The sequence below is a fragment of the Leptosomus discolor genome, chromosome 18, assembly GCF_034619465.1.
Source record: "Leptosomus discolor isolate bLepDis1 chromosome 18, bLepDis1.hap2, whole genome shotgun sequence".
Classification (NCBI taxonomy): Eukaryota; Metazoa; Chordata; class Aves; order Leptosomiformes; family Leptosomidae; genus Leptosomus; species Leptosomus discolor.
Genome location: NC_141408.1, coordinates 3,206,821 through 3,227,261, shown reverse-complemented (window position 1 = coordinate 3,227,261; position 20,441 = coordinate 3,206,821). Strand labels below are relative to the sequence as shown.

Genomic DNA, 20,441 nt, shown 5'->3' with positions numbered 1-20,441 from the left:
AGCCCCAAGGCACAGCAGCTAAACTCTGTTATTCCCAAGAGATGTTAGTCTTGCTAATCTTTAAACACCAACACTGGTTCAACAGTTTGCTCAGACCTCTGTTCTGGCGTTTCACTGTCTAACCAAATAGTCAGGGGGAAAGAGAAAGCTTAAAAGACGAGTTTTCACATGCATCTTGAAGTATTAAGATAGCAGAAAGCATGGAAAATTTTTTTTTTTTTGGTACAAAACATGGTTTTAAAGTCAGCTTTGTGATTTCTGGGATCCCAAGTAGTGCTTTCAGAAGACATGGGGTTGACAGTGTTACAAATCCCTCACTCAAATCCCTGGGTGCTCATCATAGAAACAAAATCCAGCTTCTCATTCAGAGAAGTCTCCTGTTTATCCACCAGAAATTCCCCTTGAATCCAAGAGATGCACCTGCAGCATTTCTCGAGACCACCCACAAGATTCAGGGGTTTATATCTCCTGCCTCAAACCAGAGCCAAAGCTGCTGAAAGGCACCTTGGGATGGAGACTAAGAGTTGAGACTTCTGGACACGCTTCCCAGAGGAAAGGCTTCTTTAGTTCACGTCCGAGACTGCCCTCCCTGATGTCATCACGGAGCCCTTGGGGCCCCAGCCTTTCCCCCGCTGATGCTGAAGGAAGCAGTCGTGCAGCAGGGACCAGAGGAACACAAGGAGCCCAGCTTGTGTGTTTGAGTTGCTTGTTATTCGGGTTATTCTCTAACACTATCTGCAGGATTTTAAATGTGGACAAACTACCACTTCCCAGAAGAGGTTCTTGAACCAGAGAACAGAGCACAGAGGGAAAGAAGTGTCCCTAAAGACTCAGCCAATTAACATTTCGATAAAAGTTTGGCCTTTTTACCAGAATTCCACTGCTTCCTTTTTACCAGAAAAGTTCCCACAGATTTCTTTTCCCTGCTGTTCAACTTGTTCAGATCTTTCCCCTGCTTCTACGTGATTTTAAGGACAGACTGAAATTCAGACTTTTCTCCTCCCTTGCACCTCTGAGGTCTGCCACGCTTGGCAGAGGGCAGCACAGCGGTGATCAAAGCTGTGTCCTACAAAGACCTGGATCTGAAGGAGACGCTGGCCCCAGGGAGCTGCTTCTGCTCTGACCACGCTTAGTCCAGCCCATGCAGCTCTGCACTCCCCTGCAATTCAGCACGCCTCTTGCTACCTACTTCATGGAGAGCTAAAGATTATTAAATTGAATAATTAATCCTTCTTTTGCACCCCCAGCCTCCAACATCAGAGATATCAATCACAAGCTTAATATTTTCATTTTATCTTATCAAATGGTGGCAAATGGCTTATTCTACTGAGCTCTCCTGCAGCGTTTTACATCTAAACGTGGCACTACAAGGTATAAGTGGACCATGGGTGTTCACTTCTTCCAAATTAACAGTGGATGACAAGCACATGTAGAAGGAGATCACAGTTAACAACATTAACACAGCCAGGATTCATCAGGGCTCTTCAGTTCTTTGCTGTATTTACCTTTATGTGATTAAGTACCTAATTACCCAGTCAGTGCTAACAGCCAGGGGATGAAATTCAGACCTTTTCTAAGCAAGGGGAGTTCTGATCAAGTCATCCACCTAGACAAGGTCTGAGCTTGACTTTATACCTCATTCCCAAAACGACTGATTTGCTAACAGGGAGACAGACGGTCTGCATGCTGTCAGAGGACACCCAGTGTTAGTCTTTAGGCAGTGCCCATTTGGCTGTAGACATGCAAGGTGCAGGTTTTGTGATGGTGCTGACGTTAGACAACAGCAAACATCAATCCTGGGCATCATTTTTAGACAGAGTAAAGCCCAACACTCAAGAAGAGACCAAACACCATCACCTTCCCTGGAATAAGGTGGTAACCATTTTATTTAAGAGTGAGAATGTAACTGTCTCCACATGCTCAGAAGCAAAGTTTGGTGTCCAAGGAGCTAATAACCTCAACAGACCATGCATGGACAAGAGCTAGAGGAAGGAGAGGGTTAATAGATACTGTGTAGTGTCTGAAATAGGTACAGAAAAACCCAGAGAATACCATACATCAGGTCTTTTTCCACTCCTCTGCCCCTGGGTTACCATGTCACACCAGGATTTAGAGTGCACAGTCAGTGTCGGGAGGGAGAAGACACCTGCTCTCGGCACAACACCCATGCCCCCAGGCACTACCACACCAGCGGCCAGTGGTTTGGCACTGGCTGAGTCAAAGCAGAGCAAACGCACCGATGGTTTTTGGCATGGAAACACTTCCCCTGAAAGCAGCAAGCACAAGCTGTCGTTTTCAAGGCAACGCCATTTCATGTTTAACAGACAGAGCTACTCTGAAAAGGAGCACTGAAAACAGGCACTTTCATCCCTCCCAGACACGCTCCTCGGGTACATTTACCATGGCATTCACAGGTTTGGATGATAACAAGCAAACCTGTATTCTGCTGCCACAGGACACAATGTCTGATTCCACTTCTGTCCCCTCCTCTCCTCAAGACAAGGCATCGCAACCAATTTTTTTTAAGCTAAAGACCACCTGAGCTTCTGTAATAACACCACATAAAAACCCAAATTCACATTAAAAACCTCACACCAGCTCACACCGCTCTTCCCCCTTGACTTGAAAAATCAGTCGCAAGTAACAGCTTAGCACTGAGCTTGCTCCGTGTGCTCCCCCCTGCTACTTGCTCATCCACACCGATGGGAGAAGACAAACACCCAACGCTCAGATAAAACCACTCACCTTGAGAGCCCCAGGACCGGCACCGATGAGAAAAAGTTACTAAGGTTTGACCACCCCATTCTCCCCCAAATTTGCCCTCTTTGCCTTTCTGAAAAGCCTTTGGGCCTAAAACCCTAACTGCCAGCCACATTTCAGACTCTCCCTAAAAACCAACAAAGGAAAGTAAGTGCCACAGAAAGGTAAATCGCTTGCTCACGTAATGCTGGGGAGAGAGAGGGATCCTTACCTGCCAGGGCCTGGTTCACCTTGCTGGGTTTGGACATCTTGACTGGCAGGTTTGGGGCACTGGAGAGAGAAAAGAAAAAGGGACAAGCTCAACAGCACGGCTCAATCACTAACAACCCAGAGACAATTCAGCAGCCCACCGTTCCCTCCCGAGTGCCAGGGCCCTGCAGACATTAACAGGGGTTAATGATGAGCCCCACCTGGCACCCCCCCCAAGCACCCTTCGCCCAGCAGCTACATTTAAGGAGCCCAGCCCTTGCCAGAGCTATGTAGCTACTTATCTCCAAGGCAGACCACAGACCTATGTGACAGGTAGCTGTGTCCACCCTCATCTCCTCCTGGCTGGATGCTGGGCCTGTGCAGTTACTTAGAAGAGCCATAACTGAAAAGTTAAAGCACTAAAACAGAATTAATTCTGGTTTAGCCCAAACCAGGACAGCCTGACTCATCCCTTCTGCTTGCTGGGGCCTGTTGGTGGACCCTGCTGTCAACCCGCTGCTCTTGCTACTCCACCACAGAGCTTCCCATGAGCAGCTGACCTGCAGTACAACAGACTGAGTACACAGCCAGGAACTACTGGGATGCAGCAGATAAGGTTCATCTTAAACCTTCCAGGTGACTTGGTCTCCAGCCAGAGAAACGCTGCTCACCCAAGTGTGAGCCCCCATGCTGTGTGAGAAGTTGCAGCAGCACAGATCAAAGGAAGCAAGCATCATCACCCCCCACTGCTTTCCAGATGCGGAAACTGAGGCAGAGAAAGGCCAAGAAAAGCACTTGAGCACATGCAGCTGCAGCCCTGGGTTGAACAGAATCAAGCCTCGATTCTCCCTGTGCATTCAATGGGTTACTTATTTGGGAACAAGGGAGGAAAGGCTGAAGGAGACTTAAAAAGAGTTTGGCACCCACCTTCCTTTGGAAATCAAGAGGATTTGGACACTAAACATCCCCTTCAGGTTCCTAACCTACTTGTTCTGGCAGCGTTTCCCAGCGCTGGCAGCTGCACCTCAGGCTAGTTTGGGGTACACGGGCAGTCGGTCATGCAACAGCTGATGGCAGGAGTTAGGAAGGAAAGGGTGAGCAGCAGCATGAAAGTCAATAAGGGGGCTACTAGAGGAGAAGGCAAGCTGGATCCACCCTAGCAAAGCAGGAACATTTGAAACCCAACCTGCTGGCACAGAGAACCCACCCATGGACTTTGTCTCGGGTGGCACACGTGCCTGGGATGGATGCAGGCTCAGGCGTGTCAGCTGCAGTTAGCACACGGTGCGTTCAGCCAGCCACCTCCAAGGAATCCCCCAAAAACACAACAGTATCAAACCTGGCCAGCTTCTCAGGAATTCACAGAGCAGACTGAGGTGGTCAAGCGCCCAAATGCCATCCACTATCTAGGGAGGGAACCTAATTCTCTCTATCTGGGATGCAAAAGCTGCCACTGTGCCCAAAATAGCATCACAAACAGCGGTCCCTCTCTTCAGCCTTGCTAAAATCTTTGTCCCATGACAATGACCAGAGCTGAAAAGATTTGAGAGTGACATGTGGCTGTCTTCCACCCTCACGACAGGGACGCATCCCCCCCCTCCTCCTCTCCTACCTGCTGCCGTTTGAAATAGGTTCCCGCCTGGGCGCTGAGCTCCCTGAAGAAACTCCTGCGCAGGACCCAGGGCTTGGCGCTGCGCTGACAGCCCGGCCAGTGAGACCAGCTCTTCCAGACTTAAATAGTTCTCCAGACTGCAGAGGTTTCCCTTCTGTCGCTGATTCAAAGACTGTGTTTTCCCCTCTGCTGCCCCCAATTTTGCAATGTCTTCAAATGATGCAACGGACTCTTCTCGCTACAGCCCAGTTCAAACCCACCGAATACAGTGGAAATCCTCCCCTCAGTTTCAAAGGGCTTTGAATCAGACGCCGTGACTCCTCTTTATGACTTTTTTTTTTTTCTTTCCTGATTCAGCCTCTTCATCACAGCTATTTCTCAGGTATTTCCCTCCTCCCTCTCCATCTCATCCCTTTGCTTCATTCCTGCTTCTACAATCCTCTTCAGACAGTGGCTAGTAGCAGGGCTGCTCCCTCTCCAGCTGCAGACAAGGAGGGTCTTTGAGGACCAGATCATGAAAAGGAACTTGAGAGACCTGCTCCCAAAAATCAGAGAGGCACTGGACCTCCCCTCCTTCCCTCCTCCAACTGAACAGCCAAGGTGACAACACGGCGCCTGAGCACCTCCTCCACCCCAGACTGTGACCCTGCATGTGACCGACACAGAAGAGCTCGTGCTTCATCGTCACACCGTGAGGCGCAGCAGCCACCTCGGGCGCTTTCCCTTCCCTGTGGAAGGGAAAAATACAATACAGTACAAAGCTGACCTTTCTGCTCTGCCAGGAAAGCAGATGGGCAGCAGGGGATCATCCTTCCAAAGGGCTGGAGCACAGGGTCATCCCACCTGAGGCTGAAGAAAGCAAACCCAGAGCTGCTCTGGGAAGGGGATCAACTGGTAACCATGCTTCAAGACGACTGGCAGAGAAATTCTTCACTCTCCTTCCCTGCATTGCAAGGCTCAAGTCCAAGTCACCCGGGAGCTTGAGCTTCTATGAAGTGAGAAGAGCCCTTGAGATTTGCAGAGGGAAATGGATAAGCAATGGATGCATTTGCAAGCAATCACGTTTTGGAAGCTGCGAGTGCACTGCAAATAAATGACTACCTATCAGCCAGGAAACCGTCGCTGATCAGCTGCACTCCTTGTGTAACAGCAAAGCGTGTCAGCCTCGACTGCTGGAGGCTTTAAGCCAACTGACGTGATGATGGAGAAACCCAACACTTCTCATTTGACACGGGCTAAACACACGCACATTCAGTTAGCGGCATCTCAGCCTCTGGAAACGTGCTGACCCACCCGCTCGACACCCTGTGAGCGCACCGGCAGCGCTGCCACGCACCGTGATTTCTTTTACATCTGCAGAAAGCCCAGACCTAAGGCTGATGAAACCAAGGGAAATCCACACTGCTTTGAGGTACCTCTGCCACAACCCTGCCTGGGTAGGTTTGCAGCCACCGTGCGTGGGAGGAAGTGTTGCCACGCCAAAAACGGTGCAGAAACGCTACTCGGAGCCTACCCTGGGTCTGAAGTGTGGGGGTTTTTGGAGGAGGAACAGGAAGAGGTAACAAGGAAGGATATTGTATACGGTATAACTGGGGCTGTGCCTCGGTGCCGAGAGCAGGCTCGCCAGCAGCACAAACAGACGTATTTAGTCCATCAGCTCAGACTCGAAGCCACCCCAGTATCGCCACACCAGTGCTGGCTCCTTGGGAGAGAGCCAGAGCCAGGCTGGAGCGAGGTCCTGCTGATTGACTCAAGCCAGGCTCAGTTAAGAGAAAACTCGATGCAGGCAGGCTGGTGGGTGTCTCGGAGATCGGGAGAGCACGGGTGCAAGAGCAAGTACTGCAGTGCAGAGAGATGAGGGATCCACCGAGACACCTGCTCCTGCTGCCTCTGCTGCCCACAGATGAGATTTCTAACCAGGCAGTGCCCCTGACTCCTAGCCAAACATTTAGGCTGTGCTTGCAACACCTGAAAGTCAATGCCTGAATTCTCTGAATGTTTCCTCGTATCGACTCCTCCACCCTGGTCCAATTTTGTCCTGCCATTCACTGCAGCTCCTGCTCTCCCACTGCTCTGTACGCTGGAGGTGACTGAGTGCAACAGGGGTCACCAGGTTGTGAAGAAGGGGACGCAAAATAAGACACTGTCCTCAAAGATTCAGCAAGAAGATCCTGGTAAGATTTCCCACCACCAGTTCCCAGGCAATCTGCTACAGGGGGCAGACAGGGCAGGCTGACATCTCAGCATGACAAAACCACTCACTTCTCTGGAATTTCAAGACACTGTAACACCAGTGAGACAGCAAAGCACAAGACCCAACAGGAAGCGTGGTGTCCATGGCTGCTGCCACTTCAAACGTTGGGTGGCCAGGTTTGAGCCAAATGTCACCTAAACTGCACATACACAATATCCTAATGGAGCAGAAGTGGGGAAGTCTGTAGCAACTTACCCTCTCCACTCGATACAGCCCTTTCTTCCTTCCTCCCCTCCTGCACACCAGCCAGCAGGCCACATACTCCCGCACCATGGTGCCTTTGTAGCCCTCTGGACAACAGCATCCAGCCTTGCCTCACATTAACACCAAGTGCTATCACCACACCCGAAGGTCTAACCTCCTTCCCAGGGCTAACAGAGCGTACGGTGACACTGCTCACCATACAGCAGTTTCTCCCCTACCCTTCTTCTCAGGAAGATGCCAAACCCCAGACCGAATCCCTCTAAAGGAGGACCTTTGGGAGTGCTGCAGGCAGCCATGTGGATCCATGTTTTTGCTCCTGGCACCAAGCAGAGGAGATTCCCCTGCTCACCCTAGGGAAGAGTGCCTGGTGGCAGGACCATGTCGGCTAACGGAGGGCTGCAGGACAAGTCACAGTGGGCCCAGTGGAACCAGCACCAAGCAGGGCCCCTCCTCGCCACCCAAGGAGCCCGTGGGTATGCCTATGGACAAAGCTGAAAGATGCAAAGAAGAGACAAAAGGAAAAGGCCCTGCCCAGGTTCTGCTCCCTCGGTTGCACCTCCTGATCCTACAAAGCACTGACCATGGGAGATTTGGGGGTGCAGCACCACAACAGGAACACCACAATACCGTAAGCATCTCTCCCCAGCCCCCAAGACCCGCCGTTCCCCACGCTTTTAAACAAAATTCTCTCCCCCCCGAGCTGCCTGCCTTATTTGTAGGCACAACCTAGACCAGCACCCAAAGCCGCGTAAGCTCAGAGGGGCCAGCAGAGCTACCGTGGGGATTTGCCTGGCTGAGGCACTAATTAACACATCCCTGAGAAGATTGCTTCCCGCAGCTTTACTTGCTCCTATTACAAGCAGGGCACTCCTTACCGTGTTTCAGGAGTGCCCCTCTCTGTTATTAGCCAGCACAGCGCGGGGAATGGGGTACCTCTTGCCCCAGGGATGGATTCTTTCCCATGTAGGGTGGGAAGGATCATGCCAGGAGGTGGCTGGGAGCCTGGGGAGCTGACCCCTGCTTCACAGATCCAGTTAATGGCACTGATTTAAGGACACGACCCTTGCTGTGGAGCGCTCCATCTGCAGATTTCAGTGCCGTCTGTGAGAGAGGCTGGATTCGTTAACTGTGTTTAACACACGGGAGGAAACTAATGCACCAAGAAGCAAAATAAGTTGCACACATATATTTAATACACCAGCAGCAAAGCCTTGGCATCTATTTAAGCCTTGGCACTCCTCTCCGGGTTTTCCAGTGACTTGGAACCTCTTGAGAGCATGGGGAAATTAAACCTGCACTCTGAAGTGCCAGAGCTCCATCCTCTCTCACACACGATTCCGCCCTCCAGCAAGCAGGAAATATATTTAATCACCTCCAATGCCACAAAAGCCCAGGCACACCAGTGCTACCACCAGCCCCTACTGGGGGCTATTCCTGCCCGCCTATTAGAGATAACTGTCACAACCACACAGGGAGTTAGGCAGCTTTCCAGGACGAAATACCCCTCTTTCTCAGCCCTGCAGGAGGGATGTTTGCTTCAGTGCTGCCGTTTTTAGCTGTGTTTCCTAAAGAAACTGGGTGTACGTAACTGCACCATTGTTCGGTCTCTCCCTAAGAGCTTTTGAGCCCTTCTGCCAGTTGCAGCTCAGCTCTGAGAGGCAGGAGCTGGGTCATCCCTGCAAGCTTTGTGAAGATAAGCAGCTTTGTAAAAGCAACTCATCCACCAAGACTGTTTTGGAGCCAAAGGCTGCGGGGTGAACACAACACAACCTTTATTAGACACCAGAGGATCCACCGTGGCCCACTGCTCCCTTCCCTTTGGTCTCTGAGCACAGGCTGGCACAGGCATCGCACATCACAGCTAAAAGGAATGAGCAACACTGCGTGCAGACAGAAACCCTTGGCAGGATAGTTGGCACAGGATAATTAGCGCTTCGTCTTCACCACCACAAAGGCCACACTATTCAGTGACGCAGGAGGAGACGGGGCATCACCTGTGAGGGAAGGGGAACTAACCACCAGGCCAAGGCCAGCCGAGGGGGAAGACAGGGAACCTAGAGAATAAACTAACCCAGGAATGTTCTGGGCTTAGGAATTAAATGAAACTCATTGTTAGAGTTTGCTACTCAGGTTTCCCTTCATTCACAGAAATTAAGAGTATTTTCTGCTGGAACATGGGTTTCATGAGCCTGAGACTGTAACCCCAGCCGGGAGCAATTACACCCACCCAGCAACATTTCCAACTCAAACCCAGTGCAGGGGCGACAGCGGAAAAGCCGTCCCAAGCCATCAGCTCGTGCTGAAAAAGTCCCTTTCTCATACAGCATTATACTCAGTGGGACTGGGTGCACCCTCAGCAAGTTTGCCAAGGACACCAAGCTGTGTGGCACAGCTGATGTGCTGGAGGGAAGGGAGCCCATCCAGAGGGACCTGGACAGGCTGGAGAGGTGGGCCTGTGCAAACCTCATGGAGTTCAGCAAGGCCAAGTGCAAGGTCCTGTACCTGGGTCGGGGCAATCCCAAGCACAGACACAGGCTGGGGGATGAGTGGATCGAGAGCAGCCCTGGGGAGAAGGGCTTGGGGGCGCGGGTGGATGAAAAGCTGGACACGACCCAGCAACGTGCGCTGGCAGCCCCAGAAGCCCATCTCATCCTGGGCTGCATCCAGAGCAGCGTGGGCAGCAGGTCGAGGGAGGGGATTCTGCCCCTCTGCTCTGCTCTGGTGAGACCCCCCCCTGCAGGGCTGCGTCCAGCTCTGGGGCCCCCAGCACAAGACAGACACAGACCTGCTGGAGCGGGTCCAGAGGAGGCCACGAAGATGCTCAGGGGCTGGAGCAGCTCCCCTGTGAGGACAGGCTGGGAGAGTTGGGGGTGTTCAGCCTGGAGAGGAGAAGGCCCCGGGGAGACCTTATAGCGCCTTCCAGTGCTGAAAGGGGGTGCAGGAGAGGTGGGGAGGGACTCGTGATCGGGGAGGGTAGTGGTGGGATGAGGGGTAATGGTTTTAAACTGAAAGAGGGGAGATTTAAATTAGGTATTAGCAAGAAGTTCTTCACTGTGTGGGCAGTGAGACACTGGGACAGGTTGCCCAGAGAAGCTGTGGCTGCCCCCTCCCTGGAAGTATTCATGGCCAGGCTGGATGGGTCTGGTGGAAGGTGTCCCTGCCCATGGCTGGGGGATTGGACTAGATCATCTTTAAGGTCCCATTCAATCCAAACCACTCTGTGATTCTGTGGTTCTATATCAGCAGATAGAGAGTACCCCCCATGTGCATTTGTCTGTCTGGCAAAGAGGAAGAAGAGCGCCCCTGGCAAAACTAATCCCAGAGGACTGCAGATCTGGACATCATCTGCCATCCATGAAGAGCCACCAATGCACATCTTTGTTCTGCCCTTCTCTGGGGTCCGTTTGGGTGAGCCTCCAGCTGCTGCCTCCCTCTGGGCTCAGCGCACGGCCATGGGCTGGATCTGCAATCTACACATGCTCCTGGGGAGGGGTATGGGAAACAGAGGCTTCCATGGATATGTCTAGTGGAAAACACCAGCATTAACGAACAGAGAGGGAGTTGTAGAGATAAAGAGAGCTCCTAATATCCTGCCTGCAAAACCACCTCCCCAACAAGCCCTGTAGCCATGCAAGTGCCCAACAGCATCCCCACATCTGGGTCGGGCTTGGGTTCTGCCAAGGGTTCCTGTCACACCCCCCGCAGCAAGGCCGGGCAGCGCACTCGTGCTCAGGGCACACTTGCACCCCGGTGGGGACAGAGCCAGGAGAGCAGGGACCAAGGCTCACAGCGGGGGTGCAGGGTCTGCACAGAGGGTGCCTGCCCCACGTGTCTGCCAGCACTCGCATGCTCCCTTCCAAAAAGCTGCTGCCTTCCCCGTGGGGCACGTTCTACTGCTCTCCCCAGCAAAGGGTTAAGTGCTCGATCCCTTCCTATCCCCCAGCAAGACTGGCTGGGCCGGGGCTTATTGCCCTGAGACTGGCCACCTCACCCAGAATGGCTGTGACAGCCAGACCTCGGCCGGCCACGGCCCGGCTCCTCCGCGGCCGCCGGCACCGCCAGCACCGCAGCAGTGCCAGCGCTCCCGGAGGGCTCTGCTCTCTGCTGCTGTCCCCAGACTGGCTGTGGTGGAGGGGACCAGATGCTCCTGTCACAAAAGCCACCTTCAGCAGTGCTTGAGAAGGGACTGAGCTGGAGCAGCTGAGCAGGGAGCATGGGGGCACACACCCAGCAGAAGCTCGGCCAGCCCTCGCCCGTCGGAGGGTTTAACTGGCCGCTGAGAGCTGCCCCCTGCTCTGGTAGCTCCCAGGACCCAGTCCAGCAGGCTGCCATGATGATGTCCTCACCAGCACCTTGGCTGGGCACCTCCAGGTCTCCTCCTGGCTGTCCCCTTCCTTCCTGGGCCATGGGTTCAGCTCATGGTAAGGAGCCCTTGGCACCCCTCTCTGAACATCTCTCTCCCACCCTCCCTCCTTTCAGACCCTGGTTGGCTCCAGACAGGCTTGCGGGGCAACTGCTGCAGCATTTGGCTCTTCGTTTTTAATCTTCCCACCCTGGGAGTCACTTTGCAAATCACGCTGAGGCTCTGGGGTAGGATGGGGGCTCCGGGCAGCCCAGCAGCTCCTGTGAGAGGGGGAATTTGGCAGTTTCTTCAGGAGACAGCAGGAGGCCTAGTGGGTGTCCTGCAGGCATTACCGAGGTCTGATTTTCAGCCCTTATTTGAAGGGGACTGGAACAGAGAAATATTGTAAATGCTTAAGATGCCACCAAAAAATCACCAGGTGCAAAGAAAGCACCAGAAAAAGACCGTGAGAAAGGAGAACAGGATGCAGGAAGTCATTTCACTCAGATGACCCCGAAGAGGGAAAGTCCTGATACGATACTAAGGAAAACATCTCAAGATTCACCATCTTGCTTAAAATACAAATGAGATTCAAAACAAACCTCAAACCCCTGTGCCCCACGTAATTAGCAGACTGTGCTTTCAACACCCTTCTAGATCTCTTACCTCTCGGGGTAGCTTGGACAGGTAAATCAGCCCTGGCAAGTTCCCCTTTCGTTTCTCTGGTGCTCACACAGTCGTTCAGCACCTGGATTACTTACAGTGAAAGGCAGACACTGCTCTGTACACTTCCAGCTGTTTACAAACAGAGGGAGCAGTCAGACAGCCCTCAGCCCAGTCCTCAGCTTAACGCTGGCAGGTACTCGGTGCAAGAATTATCAGACAGGCCACAAGGGCCTCTGCTAGCGAAGGCTCGTGCACAGAGAGAGTTAAGACCCTGAAAAGCCGATTAATGGTGATCTGGCTTGGTTTGGGTGTCCAGGCTTCACAGAAGCCACCCTCCAAGGATGCAGAGGGAAGTGCCCCACTTTGCGAGGGTGACACAGATCTCCCCCACCCCCAAAATCCCTGCTGGAGCCCAGGGCCACAGCCCCACTCCAGCCCACAGGGGATAACCGATCGCAGCTTGGCCCAGCAGCCCGTACTGTGGTGAGGAGCTGAGCTGTCAGACCACGAGACTCTGCTTTTCATTTAGCTGGCAACAGCCAGAAGGCCTGAAGAGAAGTGAGGCCCTTCCACCCACAGGGGTAAGGTGCAAACAGCCCTCCCTCAGCTCCAGCCGCTCACCGATGGGAGCTGAAAGCCTGTGCTGCGAGATACACACCAGCTTCAGCCCTGGCAGAGGAGAGCCACAGTGAGAACAGATCAGCAGCCAGCATGAGTCATCCACTCATGTAAGCCCGAGCATTTGAGGGGTGACAGCTCAAAGACCTGAGGAAAGCTAGACCTCAGCTAGCACCACATCAACTGCCAGTCCTTCCTTCAGAGCAACCAGCTCCCTCCAGAGAGCCAGAGCCCACCCCGAGCACCCAGCCAGGAAAGGGTCACCTCACCAGGTGAGGCTTTGCTGGATTTTAAGTCACTTACAGTCCTGCTTGTGCTTCCAGTCCTCCAACATCGCATCAGCAAAGCCCCACAGCACCTCAACACGTGCAAAATGAACCTCTTCCACGACTACTCAGTGGCATCTCTGCTCTGCACCAGCATTTCGCCTCACAAGTAGCCTGGACGCCACTCAAATTGCTAGTGTCAGCCCGCTGATTTCAGGTAGAGACGGATCAATGTGGCTCAAGGTATCAAAGGAAGGGGAAAGTAAATTACTGATTTCGGTTTTCTAATCATCTTCAAAATGGATTTAAAAAATCCTGGATCAAATCTGTCTTAGTGGTGGGGTTTTTTCAGCTTATTCCCCTTACAAACATTCAACATAGACTTCCTGATTTCATCAGAGAATTCATAAGGTCTCAGTCACACGCAGTGAAGAGTCCTGCGGTCCTTCCTCGAAGGGGAAGAGCTCTGAACACACAGCCATTTTCCACTCTGTGCTTACTGCTTATTTTGAATTAAATAAGGGTGTCACTAGTCCCCTTTTCATTCACTCAGTCCCCCTCAAAGTTGAGTTTAAGTATAACCCAAAATACCCACAATCACTATTAATTTTCTCAAACCTGCAGAATCTCAACTGGACTGCTTTCTACAGTGGCTCAGGGAAACCAGTAGGCAGGGACTGTATTTCAAGTGGGAGAAAAGAAGTGGAAAGCAGAGGAGAAGCCTTTTTATCCACTGTACTGGACACAAGGGCACAAACCCCTTTCTCCTCCTAGGGAGAAGACCCGTATAAAGTCCCCTGGAACAGAGAGGCTCTCAGATAATGAAGACCTGAGCACAGCAGGTCTCAGACACATGGACAGTATGTAAAGACAAATTAGGGTCAGTACCTGACTCCGTTAGATGCAGACAGTCCTGTGCTGGGGCCCCCAGGCTGAGGCAAAGCCCAGGTGCTCTGTGCATTGAGTCTTGGTGTCGACCTAGCTCCAGACAAAGTCGGTTTGTTATAGGGCACGAAGCCAACGCTGGAAGAACTTACTGATGCTGTCCTACCGGAAACCTGGTGAGTAGCAGAAGAGTTGGGAAAGTTTATCATGGAGTGGCGGTAGCGTGTAGTGATGGGACCAGTCCCACTGTTCAGCCAGCACTGCTGGCAAGAACAAGCCACCCCCGCGTGAAGGGGTGCCGGGGAGACCGTCACCGGGTACGGGGCATCCAGACGCCTCTGAACGCTGCGGCGGAACCTCGTGGTCTTGTTGGTCTGGACTTGAGCCACAAAGTCAACTTCGTAGTTGTAGCCCAAGGGTCCGAGATCTACTCGCTGGTGGTTCGTGGCACGGGCTTGCTCCAGGAACACGCAGACGTTCATCTCGTAGGGGGACCACCCACCTTCGTCGTTCTGCCACTCCCAGATGATGCCCTGCCCGGCAGCAGAGTCCCCGGGGAAGAGGTGCCTGCGGACAGCCCGCATCGTTCCTGGGTGGGGAGAGGGGGGAAAAGAAGCAAAATCGTTTTGTGAGCAGAGAATTAAGGGGGATGTTGTCTCGGAGAATCGTTTCTGCACAGATCTGCAGTGTGTACTTCAGGGTGGCCTTCCTCACCTCTCCCTCAACCGGGGCACTAACAGGCTTCCTCTCCCCAACAGGGCTGGGTTTGCTCATGAAGCTTAGAGAAATGCAGTAACCCCGAGAGCCCTGTCCCTCTGCCAAATCTGATTGCAGGCTGGCAACAGGTTCAAAAGCTGCTGGGAGGAAGGGTGGGAAAGGAGGGAAGGAGAGAGGATGCAGAGACAGACACACCCAAGCACAAAAGCACAGCTATCATATGTGCTTCCCTAACATTTAAAAAAAAAAAAAAAATCAGGCTGAGGCACAGATCTGGTTTAAAAAACCCAACTCCCACAGACTTGACAACAGAGTAACTATAGAGACCCGACACCACCAGGAAGTGCTTTGCAGGAGTGCTAAAGGGGCAAAACACCCACTTCACTACACACAGGGTCTGGGCAATTTTGTCTCGGGGGAGAGGGTGAAGTCCCACAAGGACTTTGGAGAGGGAACAGACAGGGCCACCTTCTCCAGGCTCCTGAGTGCTGGGAGGTATAGCCAGACCAGAAAGGAGAAGGCAAGGGAGTGAATTGGACACTGGGGAGAGCAGCTGTTCAGACAAAGGAAGAGCAATGAAAGCAGACGCGCTGCTCTTGCCAGACTGCTCGACAGCAACAGCAGGAGCTTGGAACTCCCTGGAAGCCTGGCACTCCAGGGTGACTTCACTCCTGGTTACTTTATCCTTTTCTTTAAAAAAGGAAAAGCCTAAGGAGAGGGAGGTAAGCCACCCAACAGGACAGAAGCTCTGCAGCCTCTGCAAAAAACAGGTTCCTGCAGGAGGGTCAAAACTGCTGCTGCTGGGAAAATCCTCATCAGCACTCTGCACTGAGGATGAGGAGCGGGAAATGCCACGGGGCAAGCAAGTCCGGGGATGCAGGCAGGTGGGTGTGAACAGGGGTGCAGGAGAAGAACAGCACCAAGAGGAAAAAAATAAAATAAAGCCTCCTAAGAGGTCATGAGAGCTATGACCCTAAGCTCCAGGAGCACAGGTAAAAACAGTATCCGCACCTAAAGCCCGTGGAGAACTGCCCCAGGATGTTGCTGGTGGCTCGATGGGGGGCAGGCAATCCAAGCAAGCTCTACACCCACCAAGCACACCCCGATGAAGAGGGAGGACAGCCCCTGTGGGACTCCACACTGTCAAAACCCAGTTGCTACCTGCACTCAGGCTCTGGCTGGCTGAGAGCCCCTTGTCCTTGTCGAGTATCTCTGCCTCACACTGCTGCTCATTCCACCCTGTGCTCTTGGGGCACTGCGGAAACTGCTAGGACTTGACTCAAACCATAGGGGCATTAACTGCCACCTCGCTGCTAAAAACTCTGTTCAGCAGCATGAAAGTCACATCCCTGCTCCTATCACACCACCAGGCTTCTCTGCAGATTGTGCTGGTGGTTTCTGCGCAGCGCTTTAGCCGTCAGACCATAACAAGACCCTGTGCTGGGGCGCAGGTATGTCCCATGTGTCATCGCAGAAACTAAATCAGGAAAGGCAGATCTGAGCTCCAGAGCTGATATAAAGGCTGAGGTGCTCTCAAAGGCAGAACGTGCCAGACCGAGGAATGGCAGGACTCCTGTTTCTGCTGTGGAGCTGAAGGCACTGGGAACTGGAATGCCTCGGCCCACGCAGGGGATGAGCAGCCAGGAAAGGTCCAGCACTTGCTCTCAACCTGCTGCTTCAGCAGCCAGAGCAACACCAAGCATCCTGCTGATTGCAGAGCGGGACTCTGCAGTGCCAGACACCATCTCATCAGCACTCCTAAAAAGCTACTAGCCACCAGTGAAACACAGCAACCTCCCCCATAAGAACTGGGGTTGAACCCCAATAGCTCAGCCATGAAGCCCATGGATTCCTGTGGAACAAGGCCTTCCCCTGGTGGAAATCAGGGCAGAAGGTGTCAGCAGAAGCAAGGCGACCTTCCCCAGCCAGGAATCAATGTCTTATGTGGGAAAGCGGATGAAACAGCTAAAACCAAACTCCAGCAACGACTGCTCCTATCCAGCAAGCAAGTCTTGTCAAGTTCTAGAAGCACAAACCTATGGCCTCACAAGTGGGCAACATCAGGGATGACCCCTGAGCAGAAGGAGGACTGGGGAGGAGACTGGGCTGGAAGTGAGATGGTGAGAAATGCACTAAATTTAGAGATGTGTGCAGGGAACCTGCTCCCAGGAGAAAGGGGACTACCACAGGTAAAGCCAGGTGTCAAAGCCCAGCGGGACACATCTCAGAGGAGATTAGCAAGCCTGCCCCTGTTCTGTTGGCAGGTCAGAAGCTAAAAGCAGCACAGAGAGGACTCAAGGAGTTTGCAAACAACCTCTGTTTTTAACACCCCGAAACAGCAGCAGGGAGAAGAGCTTTTAGGAGTCAAGAGCAAGCCCAAAGCCATGCACTTGGAAAACATCCCCCTTCCCCCAGGCTGGCAGGGAAACTGGCATTCCTCTCCAGGGTGGGCAAACAGCTGTGGTGAGAGGACAACTCCTGCTGCTCCCTTGCATTCACTCCCAGCTAATCTGCCTTGACCAGCAGCTGAAGCCCGTGGCTAATCCTGCCCACAAGATCCCCCTGCACAGCTGTCACTCCCCGTTGGTGTGGATGCTGGTCCCGTTAACACTGGCTTCCTGTTATTCTCCCTGGCTTCCTTTGAAGAGCCTATTTGTCTGTCTAATAGCTAATGAGCAGAATACAACAGCCTATTTTTTGCTGTGTTTAAAGATTTTTCATGGGGATGTTTCCTGCAGAGATTCTTTTCTCCAGCACATGACAAAGGTCAGCTGGCTGCTTGCTCAGAAATGTTCACGTTTAAGGCAGAACTCCGCAGAGAGAAACCAGGCCATTGAAAGGGGCTATGAGAGTGTTTCCAACAGTCACATTAGAGAGCACACAGGTACTTGTGAAGGCAGGCCCGCAGACCCAGCCACTCTGATCAGCATCCCCTAAATGGGTGGGAAACGCTGCAGGAGAGCCATGAAGTAGAATCAGCCTTTTTTTTTACTAACAACTCAACCACAGATCTCGTCCAAGGAACAAGGAGATCACACCAGCCAACATCATTTCCAAAATTGTATTTGACTGTCCCCAAGAGATCACAGAATCACAGCATGGTGGGGGTTGGAAGGGACCTCTGGAGATCATCTGGTCCAACCCCCCTGCTAAAGCAGGTTCACCTTCAGCAGGTTGCACAGGACTGCATCCAGGTGGGTTCTGAATATTTCCAGGGAAGGAGACCCCACGACCTCCCTGGGCAGCCTGTTCCAGTGCTCCATCATCCTCAAAGTAAAGAAGTTTTTCCTCATGTTGAGGTGGAACTTCCTGTGCTCCAGTTTGTGCCCGTTGCCCCTTGTCCTGTCGCTGGGCACCACCGAAGAGAGTCTGGCCCCATCCTCTTGACTGGAAGGTGACCAATTCCGAATCATCCTGTGATGGACAATATTCACTAGGTGTTTTGAAACCTTTCACAATGGTCTAAAGAGGTACAAGATGTCCAAGGAGAGATGGCTCCACTCGTGCAGAAGGACGTCCCATTCACACTGGGACACATCTTTCATCCTCCCACAGGCACTCTGCTCACCCTCACCAAACTGGGCCATTTCCTGACAAGGGACAGTCTGGGACTGCTGCCCATGTGTTGGAGCACTGGCTGAAAGGGCAAGAGGCTGGAAGGTTCCTTCACAAGTTAGGCAGAAAGAAAACAAGAAACGGCTGCTGCTGCCAGCCCAGTGGTCCATGCTGTACTGCTCGGAGCCACAGCCTCAGCAGGGCTTCCAGGTGCTCAAACAGGCCATGCTGAGCAGACCTGCCAAGGCATCCTGCTAAGAAAGCTCCTCACCCAGGACACCACTAGGAAAACTAATCCTAAGGTCACCAAGTTGAAATAAAAACACAGATGCAGCTGTGAGGACCTTTTGCATTTGCTCCAACAGGAAAGGGAAGTGGCTGGAATTGCCCAATCGCGCAGTTGATTTGAGATCTATTGCTCACTTATTGCTTCAATTGGCAAGAAACCAGCACGCTGCCCGTCTCTAAAGCTCGGGGTGATGCTTGACTGCATCCTGGGGTGATGGGAGAGGTGTTGGCAAAGGGGAAACTGATGCATGGAGAATTTTCCAAAGTAGCCATTCATTTGAGGTATGTAATTTGGGATGACCCTGGATTTTCCAGAGATGAAAAGCACGCATTCCACCCCAACCCCTAAGCTACAGCTGCTCAGCACATCTGGAGCAAAAGCAGGTAGGAGTCATCTCAGCAAATTCTGAACCGCTAACCGCTAGCCTCAGTGACCCCAAGAGAGATGAGAACGAAAATTGGGTCTCAATCCCGCTATTAAGCCCAGCCTGCCCTTCCTCCCTGGGAGTAAGCAAGTCAGCCTCCCACAGCACAAGTGCAGGGAATATTCTGCTGCAGCACTACAGCGTTCTGCGGGGGCTGCGGGCTTTCACAGAGCAGCTTGCGCAGGGCGGCGTGCCAAGGTAAAGCAGCTGGCACTCCAGTGGCAGAGGGAACAAGGGATTCAAACGGGAAGGTTTGAACCGTAAAAAAGGCCTTTTTATGCAAGGGGTCTTGAATGGATGTGGGTGGGGGTAGGAAGAAAGTTTCCATCTCTGAGGGTGCTGGCTCACAAACTCTGAGCTCCAGAGGTCCCGTGACGAGGCTCCTTTAGAGAGCACTGCCGCCTGCACACGGCCCCGCCGGTTCACGCCAGCCAACGCTGCTTCTCTCCTGATGCTCTCTGCCGCCCAGCGTATAAGCACGTGAGAAAAATCAGACGTGCCACCCCTCAAAGAACCGCCCAGCAGAGGCAGCAGAGCTTTGTAGGGCTCTCCTACACAGAACAAAGTCGCACTTATCTCCAAGCACACAAGCAGCCTCATCAAAACCCCAGCACGGGCAGGGAAATGCCCTTACCTGTATCCTGACGGAACTGCGTCAAGCTTGGGATGTCAATGACATACGGGGCCAAGACAGGATCTGCGTGTCCCAAAGCGATGCTGCTGACAAGCCCCGACCCTGAACGCCGGCCCTTCTGCTGAGAGGCCTGAAAAACCTGCTCGATGTAGCTGCAGACGTTCCCTCGGTATGGCCTCCACCTGCCAAACTCATCCTGCCATTCCCACACCGCCACTGCTGGGGAGGTGCTGCTGTGCCCCGGGGCAGAACCGGGGAGTCCGGACGGCCCGGCTGAACTGCTTCCTGCTCCCTGAGCTGCTGCCATGTTCTTCCCTGAGGTCTGGGCACGCCGCGGCTGGAAGTGGCAGCTGAGCTGGCTGGCCTTACACCATTTTCCTCTGGGGGACCTGCAGCAAGAAACAGAGAGCACACGGAGCTGAGAATGATGCCCCAAATCCACCCCACTCTGCACCCATCTCACACAAGCCATTTAAGAGAGGGAAACGAGTTCACCCTTTCACAGAAGACGCTCACTATGCATTTAGGAGACTACAGAGAAGTAAATCGACCTCAAAACCCTCTGGTCAAGGGCAAAGGAGGTACCACCACTCACTCCCTGCCAATGCTAGCAACTTTTCTTGCAAATTTAGAGCACAAACTCTTAAGTGAGACTCTGCTTCCTACGGTTTGCAGCACCAGACACCACCCGAGTCACTGCAGACCTGCTGCTGATCTGTGCTGGGCAGATCCATAATCCCTGACCCACGTTCAGATGCTCACCAGTCAGGAGCGTGCCAAGGCAAGCGGCCACCTCCCCACCCATGCCCAGCACAGGTCCTGGCAGCGTTACGCCCTGAGCACCCCGATGTGAGCTGCCAGCTTGTGAGCTGGAGCTCCCCGAGCACTTGGGCACATGAATAACTGTTACACAAGCAGTTCCCAAACTCTGCTCGCTGATCTGAGCGTCAGGGCTACAACGTCAGCTCCACTCAGGCTTCTGATCTGATCCAGGATCAGCCCCTGGGCTCCTCCAGTGCAGTGTTA

The 20,441-nt window shown here is 52.9% G+C and overlaps 1 protein-coding gene across 1 annotated transcript in view; it reads right to left on the bottom strand.

Annotated features, from left to right (window-relative positions):
* The window catches only part of DTX2 (deltex E3 ubiquitin ligase 2), a 34,838-nt gene extending 15,102 nt beyond the window's left edge, over window positions 1-19,736 (bottom strand). The window contains exons 1-4 of the mRNA XM_086475078.1: window positions 19,682-19,736; window positions 19,416-19,648; window positions 13,800-14,385; window positions 2,972-3,030 (exon numbers count right to left, since the gene is read on the bottom strand). Coding sequence (XP_086331204.1) covers window positions 2,972-3,030; window positions 13,800-14,385; window positions 19,416-19,648; window positions 19,682-19,722 — 919 coding nt within the window. The 5' untranslated portion in view covers window positions 19,723-19,736. The remainder of the gene's footprint in view (window positions 1-2,971; window positions 3,031-13,799; window positions 14,386-19,415; window positions 19,649-19,681) is intronic.
* Between the last annotated feature and the right edge of the window lie 705 nt (window positions 19,737-20,441).